Below are 15,197 nucleotides of genomic sequence, written 5' to 3' on the forward strand. Positions count from 1 at the left end.
GAGACCAGCCTGGTAACATAGCCTGTGTCTACTAAAAAATTTAAAAATTAGCCTGGCATGGTGGCACATGTCCTAGCTACTTGGGAGGCTGACACAGGAGAATCCCTTGAGCCCAGGAGATGGAGGCTGCAGCAGGCGGAGATCATGCCACTGCACTCCAGCCTGGGCGACAAAGCCCTGTCTCAAAAAAAAAAAAAAAAAAGAAAGAAAAGAAAAGAAAAACATATCTGCGCTGGGCACAGTGGCTCATGCCTGTAATCCCAGCACTTTGGGAGGCCAAGGCAGGTGGATCACCCGAAGTCAGGAGCTTGAGACCAGCCTGGTCAACATAGTGAAACCCCATTTCTATTAAAAATATGAAGATTAGCCGGGCGTGGTGGTGGGCGCCTGTAATCCCAGCTACTTGGGAGGCTGAGGCAAGAGAATCACTTGAACCTGGTAGTCAGAGGTTGCAGGGAGCCAACACGTGCCATTGCACTCCAGCCTGGGCGACAGAGCAAGACTCCATCTCCAAAAAAAAAAAAAAAAAAAAAAAAAGAAAAATATGTCTGGCGTTTTCTGGCTCTCCTAAGAGTACTTTGTACCCTTATTCATCCTCAGGATGGCAGCTGGACGTGGCAAGAAGTGGCTGGAGTGTTTTGAGATGGCCAAGCCTCTCTACTTTGATAGAGACAAGAGCCCTTGGTCTATTAATTGCAGGTGCTCTCTGCTGTTTTGAGTTCTCCCCTGAGCCCTCACTGCAGCCTGCTTTTTATATTGCAATTCAGGTGTGAGGTCACACAGTGCCCTTACCACTGCTGAAGAATAGAAAGTCAAGAGTTTGCTTCCTGGCCTCCTTTCATGTATTCCATTTCTAGTTCTGTGTGGGAAGAGGTTGAAAGGGTGTCTGGAGCCCCAAGAAAGTTCATTACAGAAACTAAATATTTCCAGATACAGGACAGAAGGCAGGTGGAGGCACGGGCCTGGAGGACTTTCGGGACATGAGAATGAGGTTTGCCCCAATGGAGGATCTCACCCTGATTTCCAAAGGAAATTCTTTAAGACGGACAATCTATTTTCTGGGAGAGGAACCGAGGAGCACAGCACAAGGAATGCACAGCGCTGCCAGGGTCACACCGAGTCCTGCCACAGCCGAGGGCTACGAGGGCCGGCCCGCCACAACAGAGAACTGGGCAGGCTGACCTGTAAGCAGGTGCCACCACAGCCACAGCCACAGCCACAGCCAGCTGCCCGGCATCCCCGGCCAGGCCACCCTCTTTCCATGGTTTCCTGAACAGGATGGAGGGACTGGTCTCGCAGGTGCCGGGTGGGGCTGTGACAGGGGTTGGTGCACCCTGCAGGAGAAAGGCTTGTCATCCATGTTCTTCTGCCATCCCATCGCCTTTAAGAATTCCCAGATCTTGAGCAAACAGGGATTTTCATCTGTTTCTCAACCAGCTTACATCCAAGAAGCAGCAAGCCAGTATCTGATATCATCAGGGATGAAACACCGCGCCCATCCTCAGATCGCATGATGTGCGCTCGGGTCTAGCTCCAATACAGTCATTCTTTCTGGTTGCTGTGTTTTGAACACACTGGGTCTTTTTTTTTTTTTTTGGTTTGTTTTGTTTTTGGGGTTTTTTTTGGTTTTGTTTTGGTTTGGTTTGGTTTGGTTTTTTCTTGGGGAAGGACTAAAAAAGCTGTCAGTGTAAGGATGAGTGTCCCAGCCAGCTGGAACTTTTTAACTCTTTTTATTGAATATGAAATACAGAAAAGTGTGTAGCCCATAAGCAAACAGCTGGATGAATGCTCAAAAACTGACTGCAGCACCTACACCAAGGACCTGAACCTGCCCACAACCCTTCCTGCCTCCTTCTGGTCATCTTCATCCCACACAGGGCACATATTCTGATACCTTAGCTGGCTAGAGTTTGTCCTCAGCTCATATGACAACCTGACCTGCAGCTGCCCTCAGTTCAGAGTAAGTGAAGCTGCCAGGCTCAGCGGGATTGATGTGGGACTGATTTCCGGCAGGGAGGGTCCATGTCACATCATCCCCAGCCCCGCTCTAGTGATGCCACCTCAGCCATGCTAAGCCCAGCAGACTTTCAACTGCTGCTTCAGCACCCTAGGAGGAGCGCAAAGAGGTGGTGCTGGCCCCATCTTGGCAGTCAGATGGTCGTCCTCTCTCCAGGGAGGAGCTATCCATGCAGTCAGCCTGGTGACTCAGCTATGAGGATGTAGGGGTAGAACTCCCTTTCTTTGTACTTTTAGAAGTCTTACCATACCTTGTGTGCCAGACAGCAGGAGGCCCCTGGAGAATGACTCAGCAGTGTACGTGCAGAGAAGTTGAGTTCTGCACCCAAGGAATACCGGCACGGAGCCTTTGGTTGGACTTGCCCCATTCAGTGCGGCCCTTACTGCTTGGAAACTGTTTCCCTCCAGCACTTATGCTGGGCCTTCTGTCTACCTGTGCAACTCTGAGCACAGGTACCAGCTGCCAGTCAGGACGTAAGGAGGAGCTAGCCAGGACCTCAGGAGGAGTTTGCCTCCTTAGCTGTCTTCCTTCTGTCCTCTTCTACACGTCCCCTCTGAGGGCTGACTCCACATCACATGTGCCCGTGTCACTAATAAAAACCAGACTTGCCTTTGTGCTTACCCCATGCATGTTCATGCGTCATTAGACTCTGCCCTCTGCTTCCTCAGCAAAGAGCTGCTCTAATTGTGCGGGGCAAGAGGGACAGAGGGCTGGCCAGAGCTAGTGGTCAGGAAGAAATGCTTCTGGATGGGTCAATGTGGCTGCACTGAGAAGCCCGCCCTCGGTGAACACCACGTCATGATGAAGTTAAGATTTTCTCCCCAGCCAGGCGCAGTGGCTCACGCCTGTAATCCCAACACTTTGAGAGGCTGAGGTGGGCGGATCACTTGAGGCCAGGAGTTCGAGACCAGCCTGGCCACCATGGTGAAACCTTGTTTCTACTAAAAATACAAAAATTAGCCGGGCATGGTGGCGGGCATCTGTAATCCCAGCTACTCGGGAGGCTGCGGCAGGAGAATTGCTTGGACCCAGGAAGCAGTGGTTGCAGTGAGCCAAGATCACGCCACTGCACTCCAGCCTGGGTGAGAGTGAGACTCCAAAAAAAAAAAAAAAAGGTTTTCCTCCCACACCTTGACACAATGTCTCTGTTCCCTGTCGCCATCTCATTCTGCCCAGGTGGGCTGTAACAGAGAGACAGGACCCCGTGGAGATGTGATCTGTGCTTCTCTCATACCTGAGAGGCCAGCAGAAGAGGTGGGCAAGTTTCCTTTGATCTGGCTGGACAGATCTTGGGAACCATTGGTCAGTGATTCTCTGAGAGAGTGCAGCTAACAGTCAGTCGGGGAGTGTGTTAAGCATACAGGTTTTTCAGGCTCCCTCTCTTTCCCAGGCCTAGCCCAAGGCCTAGAAATCTGCATTTTGGGGAAGCATTCCAGGTGATCCTGATGTGGGTGACCCCAAGCCGTAGTCTGAGAAACACTGGTCTAGACAACCCCTCACCCAGGTTCCAGATGGGGAAAGTAAGGTCCCAGGGCTGAAATGGCTCACTGGGGATCATACGGAATAAAGCCCAGAACCCAAGTGCCACTTCTTTCCATGCCTGTCACCTCCCACACACAGAACCTGCCATTCTCACTTTGTCAGATCTCTTGTTCTGGCCTTGCCTTCCCCCTCACTGCCACCACTATAAACTGGATGTGAAGACACGTAACTGGGTTTCTCCAAAGGCCGAACACCTTCCTACCTCCCTCCCATCCTTCCCCCTCCACCTCCTACCACCAAGTAACTCTTCCTAAAACACAGACTGACTCCCTGCCCTGCCCCCTCCAGGAGCACGACAAAGTGGGAAAGGCCTGCCCTGCCCCTCCACACCTCCCCTGTTTGACCCAGCCTATCTCTCTGACCTTAGAGCCAGTGACTCCCCTATAAACCCTTTTCCACATGCTTTCCTCGAACACCACCTTACTCTTTCTTGCTTCTGCTCATGTGATACCATTATCGCCTTAGCCAACCACACCTCCTCCCTGCTCACCGAATCCTCCTTATCTTCCAAGGCCCAGGTGAAAGCCCTCCTCCTCCAGGTAGCCTTCCCTGACCATCTAGCCCTAGCACACTCATCCTCCTTTGAGCACTCAGAGCTCTGCAGCATTTGTTTATGATGTTATTATTACCTGTTATGTTCTGCTTTGAATTGTGAGCTTTAAGTAATTCCCAGCTACGGACCACAGCCTACCCTTCTATTACCCACCCACTTGGCAATGGGCTGTGCACATAATACGTACATAAGGGATGTTAGAAATAACGGAGCCATGCAGTGCTAGGGCTGAGGGGACCTTGGCCTGTAGGTAGCTGGTTGGTCAGTTTAGTGACTTTTCTATGCATCTTGGGCTGGTGAACCTCCAAAGGCTGACCTGTGCAAATTGGTATCAGATCTTTCTCTGGACGGTGCTTGCACTGTAGTCATCAACTTCCCGCCTGTCCCCACCCACAGCCATTGCATCCCGTGGCTTTAACTTTGATCACATCCCTACTTGCTTAAAATGTCTCCCATGCCAGTGAGTCAGTTCCACCCTTCTGCTACCAAAACAATCGGTCTTATGCATCTTCTGTGGCTGTGCCCCAACAAGACATTATCAACACTCCCGCACTTGCCAGGGGACTCGGGTGCCTGGCCTGCCACATCCATTCCAGCCAGTGACCAATGTCTAATTCACTGCAACTCTCCAGCTAAGCTGATTTCCAGCTGCTTCTCTGGCAGGTCTGCCAGACGGGGCTAACGTGCTCTTAAGACAGTCCCACAGAAAGCCCGGGCAACAAGCACACTTCGTGTTCCTCTCTCTCCATTTAAGACAAGCATCCCCCTTTCACTAAGGACTGACCAACACCCCTTCATCCATCGCTAGCTTACAATCATGGCAACAAGAAGTTAATTCTAGACATACTGACGGCTTAAGTTCTGGGACCTGAGCCAAACTTTCAGAAAGGATCCCTTTCTTCTTTGTTTATTATAGGATATGTGTCCTGCAAGGGAGAAAGGCTCTCTCCTGCCCAGGACCCTTGCAGTCTGGAGGTGGGGCAAGTTACCTCCGAATCTTGGAGGTTTGGTAGAAATCCTTGCAGGAATCTGAAGGCTTGACGCTATGACTGACAGTCCAGTGTCTGGAGCAGGCTCTCCTGCCTGGAGAAAGTGTGGTACGCAACCCAAGTTGAAGTGTTCCCAGGAAATGCCTTTGTACTCTCTTTCTAGAATACCAGAACTGTTCTTCTGATCCCTCAAAATCACCTCCACAGAGCATGAAGTTTCTGTATTTCTCATTAAATACAACCATTTCTGTTTTCTTTTAAACAAAAAAGTATTTAAAATCTCTACTTACCAAGATAAGTCCACTTGGAACCTACAAAGAACAAAACACAGTAAGTAAGTACAATGGAACCAGATGAGTAACGGAAAATACTACAGATTTTGTTTTGATATGAGTGAAATTGAAAAGGAGGTCGATGCCCAGAAATTGAAACTTTTTTTTTTTTTTTTGAGGTGGAATTTTGCTCTTGTTGCCCAGGCTGGAGTGCAATGGCACAATCTCAGCTCACCGCAAACTCTGCCTCCTGGGTTCAAGCAATTCTCTTGCCTCAGCCTCCTGAGTAGCTGGGATTACCGGCATGTGCCACCACGCCCGGTTAATTTTGTATTTTTAGTAGAAATGGGGTTTCTCCATGTTGGTCAGGCTGGTCTGGAACTCCCGACCTCAGGTGATCCACCCACCTTGGCCTCCCAAAGTGCTGGGATTACAGGCGTGAGCCACCACTCCCGGACAAATTAAAACTTTTTCTGAGTCAGCATCAGAACATCAGCTTCTCAGGGCAACTGTGCTCCAAACAGCAGCACAGGCAGTTGGTTCATGCAGGGGCTCATAGAAGCAGGAGGGGGATTGAGTAGGTGCCTTCCAGACATCTTAGAGAAGCTAAACTTTATTATCTGAATAGGCAATAATTTCATGTGGCTCAAAACCCAAAAGCCATCAAAGGGTATATACAGTGAAAGCTCTTCCTCCCACCCTATCTTCCCTGCTTCCATTAGAAGCCTTCCATTAAGGAGGTTAGCAGATGATAGGGAGCCCTTTCACAGCCTGGCTGCACACACATACGCACTGATCGCCCACTTTCTCCTCACACAAACATTGGCACACTGGAAATAGGGTTCTGTGTCTTGCTTTTTCACACTTTACATTTTTTTTCTCTCTCTCTCTCTCCCCCTCCCACTCTTTCTTTCTCTTTCTTTCTTTCTTTCTTTCTTTCTTTCTTTCTTTCTTTCTTTCTTTCTCTTTCTTTCTTTCTTTCTTTCTCTTTTTCTCTTTCTTTCTTTCTCTCTCTTTTTCTCTCTCTTTCTTTCTTTCTTTCCTTTCTTTTTCTTTCTTTCTCTCTCTCTCTCTTTCTCTTTCTTTCTTTTTGTGAGACAGGGTCTCACTGTGTCACCCAGACTGGAGTGCGGTGGTGTGATCGCAGCTCACTGCAGCCTCAACCTCCCGGACTCAAGCAATCATCCCACTTCAGCCTCCCTAGTAGCTGGGACTACAGGTGCGCACCACCACACCTGGCTAATTTTTGTATTTTTCATAGAGATGGAGTTTCGCTATGTTGCCCAGGCTGATCTCAAACTCCTGGGCTCAAGTGACCTGCCCACCCCAGCCTCCCAAAGGGCTGGGATTACAGGCATGAGCCACAGCACCCAGCTGGGGAAAAGGTTCTATTTGAGGAAGCTGCTATCCACATCTGAGTTAGAATTCCAGGGGTAGTAGGAATGTGTAGGCAAAGTCCTGCCAGAAATAGAACAAAAGTCACCTACTACTTCCCACTCCACACCCTTCATGCATAAAGGTTCTTCGTTCCTATGTCAAAAAGGTATTTTTCACAAGTGCAGAACTGTGCTCTTGTGACCCTGCTTGCCGGCCTTCCTCTTCATCTCCGAGGAGGGGACCCTGAGTAGAGACGCATCCCACTGTGTGTCTCAGGGGACTCATCCAATGAGGGGACTGTGCAACTCCTAAATCCCTCCCTCCCAACTTTTCCCAGGGTCTCCGTGGTTATCGGCCCACAAGGGTACTGATGGAAAAGCGTTTCTCTCGTGGGAATTAGTTTGCAGTAAAACTTAACTGACAAGTAATCTGGTCACTTATCACTCCTGGCATTTCCTACTCAAGCAAATTGTGTTTTTTAAAAGTTAAAAAGTGAACTTGCCTTCTTTTTTTTAAGCTGGTTAAATCTCATATTTTTTGTTATTCTGTTCCATTTCTTTGCCTCCGTGTTTGTAATTAATTTCATTTTTAATTTTCAAATGTAATTGGTAATTTTTATCAAATTACACTTGCACATGGTTTAAAAAGTCAGATGGTTCTCCAAGGCTGTTTAACAAAAACCTCAGTTCCCTGACATTCCCTAACCATGTACGGCTCCCTAGAGCAACCACTTTGGATCTTTTTAAAATGAATCTTTTGCTATTATCTCCATATCTCCATATAACATGCTAATACTGTTTTACCTTGATTGTTTTAGGTTTGGGAATTATTTATTGACATCCCACTCTGGAAGAGGAAGAGTTTAGATCTCTTTCTTTCACTCATAGCCCATCTCCTATATATAGGTGAGGAAACAAAAGTCCACCAAGGTGAAGTGTCCTGCCCAATATCATATTCCCGTTAAGAGGAGTCCCACCACATTTACCATTAATTTACCATTAGTGCCGTGAACTTAGGGAATCTTCAAATCTCCTCAATCTTTGGAGTAGTTAAGTGGAGGAGTCCAGAGCCCCTGGAGGATCTGATGAGTATTATGGACCTCTCCCAATAAAAACGTCCCTAAGCTGGCTGAGTGCAGTGGCTCAGGCCTGTAATCCAGCACTTTGGGAGGCTGAGGCAGGCGGATTACCTTAGGTCAAGAGTTTGAGACCAGCCTGGCCAACATGGTGAAACCCTGTCTCTACTAAAAATACAAAAATTAGACAGGGGTGGAGGCAGGTACCTGTAATCCCAGCTACTCAAGAGGCTGAGGCAGGAGAATTGCTTGAACCTAGGAGGCAGAGGTTTCAGTGAGTTGAGATCGTGCCATTGCACTACAGCCTGGGCGACAGAGCAAGACTCTGTCTCAAAAAAAAAAAAAAAAAAAAAAAAAAATCCCTAAGCTTAGATACACACATTTTTATATACAATTCATTTCAGAAGGTCCACAGACCCCCCTGAAACCAGCTATGGGCACATTGAGAGTTGAGGGTCCAAGATCAACCTCCCTTGAATTAGTAATTGGATGAAGACGTTCAGAACCACAGGGAAACCAAACTTGTATGTGACCCCCAAGTTTACTGCTCATCCCTTTGCTGAAACAACAATGAAAAAAAATAAAGAAAGCATTTCTTTAAAACCAAGCTATAGAAGACGTAAAACCGCTTCCGGACATTTTTCTTCAGTCTTTTGTGTGAGGGGTTCACTAGTAAGATGTAATCCCGGACTTTAGAGATATAATACGCCAGATCATTACTTCTTAGCAAGCAGAACGGTTGCAGGCCCAGGATGTAAAATTCCACAAGTAACAGAGGAGTTCACCCTTACTTTTCCCCTGAGGAGGCACAGGCCACTCCAGTGACCCTGGAGGCCACTAGAAACACAACTGCTGTCTGAGCACTGCTGCTTTGCCAGCAGTTTGCATTGCACCTGCTCTCATTCAAATCACAGCCTTACACCCTACATCTTCTTCTACCCTCCCCAGAGCTTGCTAATCGAGGTTTTCTCTATTGTTGGAGCTCCCATCCTCAGATGAGGCCTCAGCATCACACTCCGGAAAGTTCAGGGATAAAAGTCATAGAGTTGACACCTGGGACTGTGAGGTCTCAGTGATGACATAGAACTGGGGACTTGTTGAAAGGCAGCAGCCTTCAGAGCAACATTCCCTGCCCTCCTCTCTGTGAGTGAGCCAGCTTGGGACTCCAGACTTGGCACGTTGGGTATAAATGGCAGTGTCTGGAGGGGCTCAGGAGCTGGAGAAGGGGAGAAGCGGCATTGTAAAATGAAGGTGAGGAAGGCGAGTCAAGGGGGTTCATCGGGTGAGGATCAGGGCCCCAGCTCAGATCTGACCTCAGGAAGACTTTCTAAAAGTGTGTGTGTGCGTGTGTGTGTGTGTGCATGTGCATGAAAGTGTGCTTTACTCAGGAATTGCACCCCCTGGTTCCCCACCTCTAGCTGTAAGAACAGAAGGCTTAACAGGATTAAACTGATTCCACAGGCAAGGCCAGACCAAGGCCTCGGTGGCATCCTGAGGGAGCAGGCCCTTCCTGGAAGGGAATAGTTTTCTTCCAAAGGAAGGTTATCTGTTCCATCTGGGAAACCTGGGAGGCTCAACCTGAAGCCTGTTAGAACCTGCAGCCCCAGCTGGTACTGAGCAGGGAGGTTCCCCTGGAGGGAATGCCTGAGAAAATGATATTTACCAAGATCCATATCAGAGGTCCTGGGCCCTGCCTGCTTCTTGTGCTGGGTGCTAGAACTTTCCCTGAGTAAACATCACCTGGGTAGCCCAAGACTGCCTGGCTCTCCACACCAGGTTTGCGCAGAGCAAGCTCTGCAGAATTCACTGAAATGTCCCCCCAAAGCCATGGCAACTAAGAATTCCAAGGGTTTCTCCAGAAGACACTTGACTTCACCTTATTATGCTCCCTCCTGGGCCCCTGACATTGTTCTTGAACATTCTCCAATGCTGGAAGTTTAAATGCACCAGGCAGAGGGCAGACCGCACTTTGACCCCATTACTCTGCTTAACTCCTCTCCACCCCCAACTTTGGGTTCATACTGACATTCTACACCTCAGTGATTTTTGCTTTGACCTGTCCTCTAAGGCAGTTAAAAACCCGAGGAAGCTGCATGAGAATTTACAGAATAAAAGCTGTGTTCTTAGAACCCAGGGGTAGGCAGGCTCCTTCCTCAGAGTGAGGTGAAAGTGGAGTTTTGACTGCAAGCTTCCCCAATCCCAACTTGGAGAATTGGGAGAGGAGATAGGAAGGAGGGAAAGGGAGAGGGGAGGAAGAGGAAGAGGAAGAGCAAGGAAAGTAGGGAAGAAAGGAAGAGGAGGGAGGGAGGCAGGAGAACAGGGAAAGGCAGGAAAAGAGAGAGAGGGGAGGGGGAGTTGCCCCAGAGTGAGAGGAGCAACCAGCTATAGGAAAGAGGGCCAACTAATGGCTGTTTCTCCCTTTTGTCTTGGAGCAGTTTAGATTTCCAGGGAAACTTTGGTCTCAGTGAACCTTGCGTAAAAGGAGGATACATGTAAAGTTTGTGGTTTTAAAACTTGATTTTCACTTTTACGTCACTCCTTTCTCCCACCTACCTTCTGTTTCTCCCTGACCAGATGAGGGAGATAATATCAAACATATCATGCCAGCTAGTCGATTGGAATTTAATTAAGAGTTATCCAAAGCCTGGCTCCCCTGCCCTTCCCCATGGGCACCGTGACCTCCAAGAGAGGAGGCTCAGAGCTTTTATGCTGCTGAGCAGGACGTATTTCCCACCACTGCTGCCTAGCCAGGAAGAATCCATTTTCAGCCATTAAAATCACTTTCGGTCCAAAATCACTTTCTTATTCCAAAAGATTAAGGAACCAGTCTTGGCTGTACACATGTTAGCTCACTGGCCCCGCATGAGCCCACAGTTCGGGTCCCCCCTGCCACCTCCTCCTGCCACCCCACTCAGCCTCCACCCAGTCCCTCAGCCTCTAGCCCTTTGGGATTTAGTGTTCTAATTACAATCAGAAATAAGGTGGGGGGGGGGGGTGTGCGCGCGCGCATGCATGTGTACGTGCACACACATGTACGTTCAGCATAGTAGAGCCCTCCTGGAGAAAAACAATGATTAAGAATGGGATGCATCATCCCTTTGACTTGTAGGTAAGACTTAACGGTAAAGATCCTGTTCTCCAAAGAAAAGCGCCTACCACTGTCTGCGGATTCTGCACAGGGGCACAGCAAACCTTTCTCTGTGCTTACCCCACTCAGAATGCCACAGTCACCTCTACTTTCAAACGTGGATCGGGGGAACACTGTTTTAAATCTTGTCTTTGCATCTCCTCCCCGGTTAGCAAGTTCGCAAGCCACATCTTCAGAGCTGGCGTTGCTCGGGAGTACACGCAAACATTTTAACACTAAATCTGCGCCAACCGCCACTAGAAAGCAAAGTGCTTCCAGCCCCAACCTTAGCAAAGGAAAACGGAGCATCCTTTCTTGAGACTGTGCTATTTGGTACTACACCTTCCCTGCTCCCCCCAGCAAAGATTTTACTTTATCATTGAAGAGCCTTCAGTCCAGGGGCGGCTGAGCGCTCAGGATGTTAGGAAAGAAGCAGGCGGAAACTTTACCGTTCGCTGGGGCCGGGCTGGAAGGCTGTTCCTTTAAAATCACCAGCAGGAGCACGGCCGCTGCATGCAGGCTGCTCCGGGGCATCTTCGCGGGCTCCTGCACGGCGGGCGCGGGCTGTCCCGGGGGCTCCCGGTGGCCGCTCACGCTGCAGCCGCACACAGGGACCGCGTGCGCGCAGCCCGGGTGCCGTGGCGAGCACGTCCGCCCTTCGCTCTCCTGGCTCCCCCGGGCTGCTTTTATGGAGCAACTCAACCCCAAACACTGATGTCATCGTGCGGGGAGGGGGTGGGGGAGGAGAACGCCCTGCCCACCGGAGGGCTGGCGCCCCAGATCCTAGGTGAGTTGTAGCCTTGACTTCAGCCGCGCTCTGCGGGTCCCCGGCGCTCCTCCGGGCCAGGGCTGACCTGGGAACCCAGTTCTCCGAGGAGCTGCTGGCAGGCGTGGGTGAGATCCGCCTGCCTCACATCCAGAAGGGTGCGTCTAGGGATCCCGTCAGTGGCATGCCCTTGGTCTGTCACTGGTCCTGTAACAGCCCACTGTTCACCTTGCCCGCTGCTTAGACAGAGCCCATTTATCAAGACAGGGGAGTTGCAATGGAGAAAGTAATTCACGCAGAGCTTGCTGTGCCAGAGACGGGAGGTTTTCCTTCGTTTGTTTGTTCGAGATGGAGTCTCTCTTGTTGCCCAGGCTGGAGTGCAACGGAGCGATCTCGGTTCACTGCAACCTCCGCCTCCCGGGTTCAAGCGATTCTCCTGCCTCAGTCTCCCGAGTAGCTGGGATTACAGGCACATGCCACCACGCCCAGCTAATTTTTGTATTTTTAGTAGAGGTGGGGTTTCGCCTTGTTGGCCAAGCTGGCCTTAAACACCCGACCTCATGTGATTCACCTGCCTTGGCCTCCCAAAGTGCTGGGATTACAGGTGCCCACCAACACGCCTGGCTAATTTTTGTATTTTTAGTAGAGACGGGGTTTCACCATGTTGGCCAGGCTAGTCTGGAACTCCTGACCTCAAGTGATCCGTCTGCCTTGGCCTCCTAAAGTGCTCCTCAGTCTCCTCAAGCATTCCGGGAGTTGTTTGTTTGTTTGTTTGTTTGTCTGTCGAGATGGAGTCTCCCTCTGCAACCAGGCTGGAGTGCGGTGGCCCGATCTTGGCTCGCTGCAACCTCCGCCTCTCCGATTCAAGCGATTCTCCTGCCTCAGCCTCCTGAGTAGCTGGGATTACAGGCACGCGCCACCATGCCCAGCTAATTTTTTTGTATTTTTAGTAGAGACTGGTCTCACCATGTTGGCCTGGCTGGTCTTGATCGCTTGGTCTCGTGATCAGCCCAAAGTGCTGGGATTACAGGCTGCGCCCCGCCTCTGGGAGTTTTAAAAGAGTATTTGGCGGGTAGGGGCTTGGGACTTTGGAGTGCTGATTGGTCAGGTTGGAGAGAGAATCACAGGGGGTTTGAAGTAAGGTTTTCTTGCAGTCTTCTGTTCCTGGGTGGGATCCTAGAACTGGTTGAGCCAGATCACACAGGGTCTGAGTGGTGTCAGCTGATCCATCCAGTGCAGGGTCTGCAAAATAGGTTTTACAATAGTGATGTTATCTCCAGCAGCAATTTGGGAAGGTTCAGACTCTTGCAGCCTGATGCTGCAGGGCCCCTAAACCATAATTTCTAATGTGGTAACTAATTGACTAGTCTTACAAAGGCAGACTGGTCCCCAGGCAAGAAGGGGGTCTTTTCAGGAAAGGGCTATTAATGATTTTGTTTCTGAGTCAAACCATAAACTGAATTCCTTTCTAAGGTTAGTTTGGCCTGTGCCCGGGAATGAACGAAGACAGCATAAAGGTTAGAAGAAAGACTGAGTCATTTAGGTCTGATCTTTGTCACTGCCATAATTTCCTCAGTTATAATTTTTGTAAAGGCTGTTTCAGTCCTACTCAGAATCCCCCAAGCACAAATCCCCTATTTGGGCAAATGCCTCCTTCACGCTTTTTTTTTCTTCACGTGCCCGTCTGGACTTGGCACAGGTTAAGGAACTGGACAAGACAGCTGTGCTCAGATGAGTTCAGTGCATCCTGATTAGGTTCTTACCTTCCAAGTTTAGATGCAAAGAGATGAACTGAGAATAGGAGAACAGCACAGTGGGGTACACATGAAAAGCTTATTACAATTCCCCCTAGTAACAGGTAAGTAGATGGGGCTCATGCTAGTTCAATACATCATTCCGTCCTCACTAGGAAGCTGGGGGAGAGGGTTCCTCTTCTGGGGTGGCAGCAGAAGAAAGGGACTTACATTATTTACTGAGCACCTGCTGTGTCAGGCACTTTTTTGGGAGCTCAGAACACAATACCCCAAAGTATGGCACCTTGGCATGCTGAGTACTTTGAACTGAAGGAAATGAAAAGGCCCCAGAAACAAGGTCTCTCTGCCCTTCTCCCATCCTCCTGTCTCCTTTCCCTCCTTCTCCCGCTAAGTGAATGGTAGAAAGCAGAATCCCTCTTCCCCAGGCAGCTCATAGAAACTAGAGCCCCTCTCCTCCACAGCAAGCCATAAAACCCAGAACGGTCACTCTCTCCCCTCTCCCTTTTCCCTTAAAGACCCTCATTCGAGAGGGGTCCTGCCCCACACCCAGGAGAAAGCAATGCTACACAGAGAGGTCAAGAAGAATCGGAACAGACAGGCCTTGCTGGGTTCCCCTCAGTCTATCACTATGAGATCACACCCTTCTGTCCAATCACATTTCTACACAGCCATCTACATTCTTCGTCAAACCTAAGCAGAAACACAGTTCTCCCTGAGTCTTTGGGTCTTCGTTTCTGAAGTTTCCTGTGTCACATAAAACTGAGATAAATACAGTCATTGTGCTTTTCTCTTGTTGGCCTGTCTTTTGTTATTTGAGTGTCAGCTGTGACCTTTACGATGGGGGAGGAAAGGGATCACACCTTTCCATCCCTACAGGCTGTGCTAGATCTTGTGTATCTTGGTCTGGCTCAGTGTCCAAGCTCTGTTTCCAGTGCACATTATCATCACCTGTTGCTCACTTCTGCCCACTTTTCTCACAGGTCTGAATGCTTTGAAATGTGTGCACGCCACTATCTAGTCATATACATGTGCTTCTGATGCCTTTTCTATTCAGCCCATGTCCAATTGTTAAGTCAAAAGTCTTCTTAACCTGCTGCCCCTAATACCCGCTAAATCTTCCCGCTGCTGTTGCCACCACTGTGGTCATTTGTGCTTCTGGCTTCCCCGGGCCCTCCGCGTGTCTCTGCACTGCTGCAGGTGCCAGGCTCAGTTTCCTCCCCTCTCTATGATTCTACCCGCTGCTGCCTATGCATACTGCTCAGGCCACATGGGCTGTGGAAGGGTGTCCACCCCAGTCCTGGTACAGGACCCCTGGGTTTGTGACCTGGCCCATCATGCCCTCTTCTCTTGGCCACAGCAGCCAGACAGGCCTTCTCTGATCTCACGTCTGTGCTGACCCTCAGCCTGTGCACACTCTCAGGCCAACCTTACTGACCAATGAAGCCACTTGTCCGTGGTGGGCTTGAAGGGATGGAGTAGCTTCTCCTCCAAGAGCCACCAGGAAGCAGATGCCACCCACATTTCAGGGGGTGTTACTGCTCTGTCCCTACCAGCTCAGCTACTGTGTGGGTTAATAAAGGGCTTTGAAGTCTCCCTAAGGAAGTTGTTACAAAGACAATCTTGTTACAAGCGCTTCCAGACCACAGTAGGCTTAGGGATAATCTTTCCTGCCTGATAGAGAGCCTCGAGTGAGCTCTGGAGTGGTGCAGGAGTGTTTCTCTTGTT

General features: G+C 49.6%; 1 protein-coding gene across 2 annotated transcripts in view; it reads right to left on the minus strand.

Annotated features, from left to right (window-relative positions):
- The window catches only part of CA12 (carbonic anhydrase 12), a 59,800-nt gene extending 48,163 nt beyond the window's left edge, over positions 1-11,637 (minus strand). The window contains exons 1-2 of one of the 2 annotated variants that reach the window (XM_008016339.3): positions 11,402-11,608; positions 5,392-5,412 (exon numbers count right to left, since the gene is read on the minus strand). In XM_008016339.3, coding sequence (XP_008014530.2) covers positions 5,392-5,412; positions 11,402-11,486 — 106 coding nt within the window. In that variant the 5' untranslated portion in view covers positions 11,487-11,608. Of the gene's footprint in view, positions 1-5,391; positions 5,413-11,401 lie in introns of both variants that reach the window. The other variant, XM_008016338.3, reaches the window with a different exon arrangement.
- Between the last annotated feature and the right edge of the window lie 3,560 nt (positions 11,638-15,197).

This window comes from Chlorocebus sabaeus, chromosome 26 (assembly GCF_047675955.1).
Source record: "Chlorocebus sabaeus isolate Y175 chromosome 26, mChlSab1.0.hap1, whole genome shotgun sequence".
NCBI lineage: Eukaryota > Metazoa > Chordata > Mammalia > Primates > Cercopithecidae > Chlorocebus > Chlorocebus sabaeus.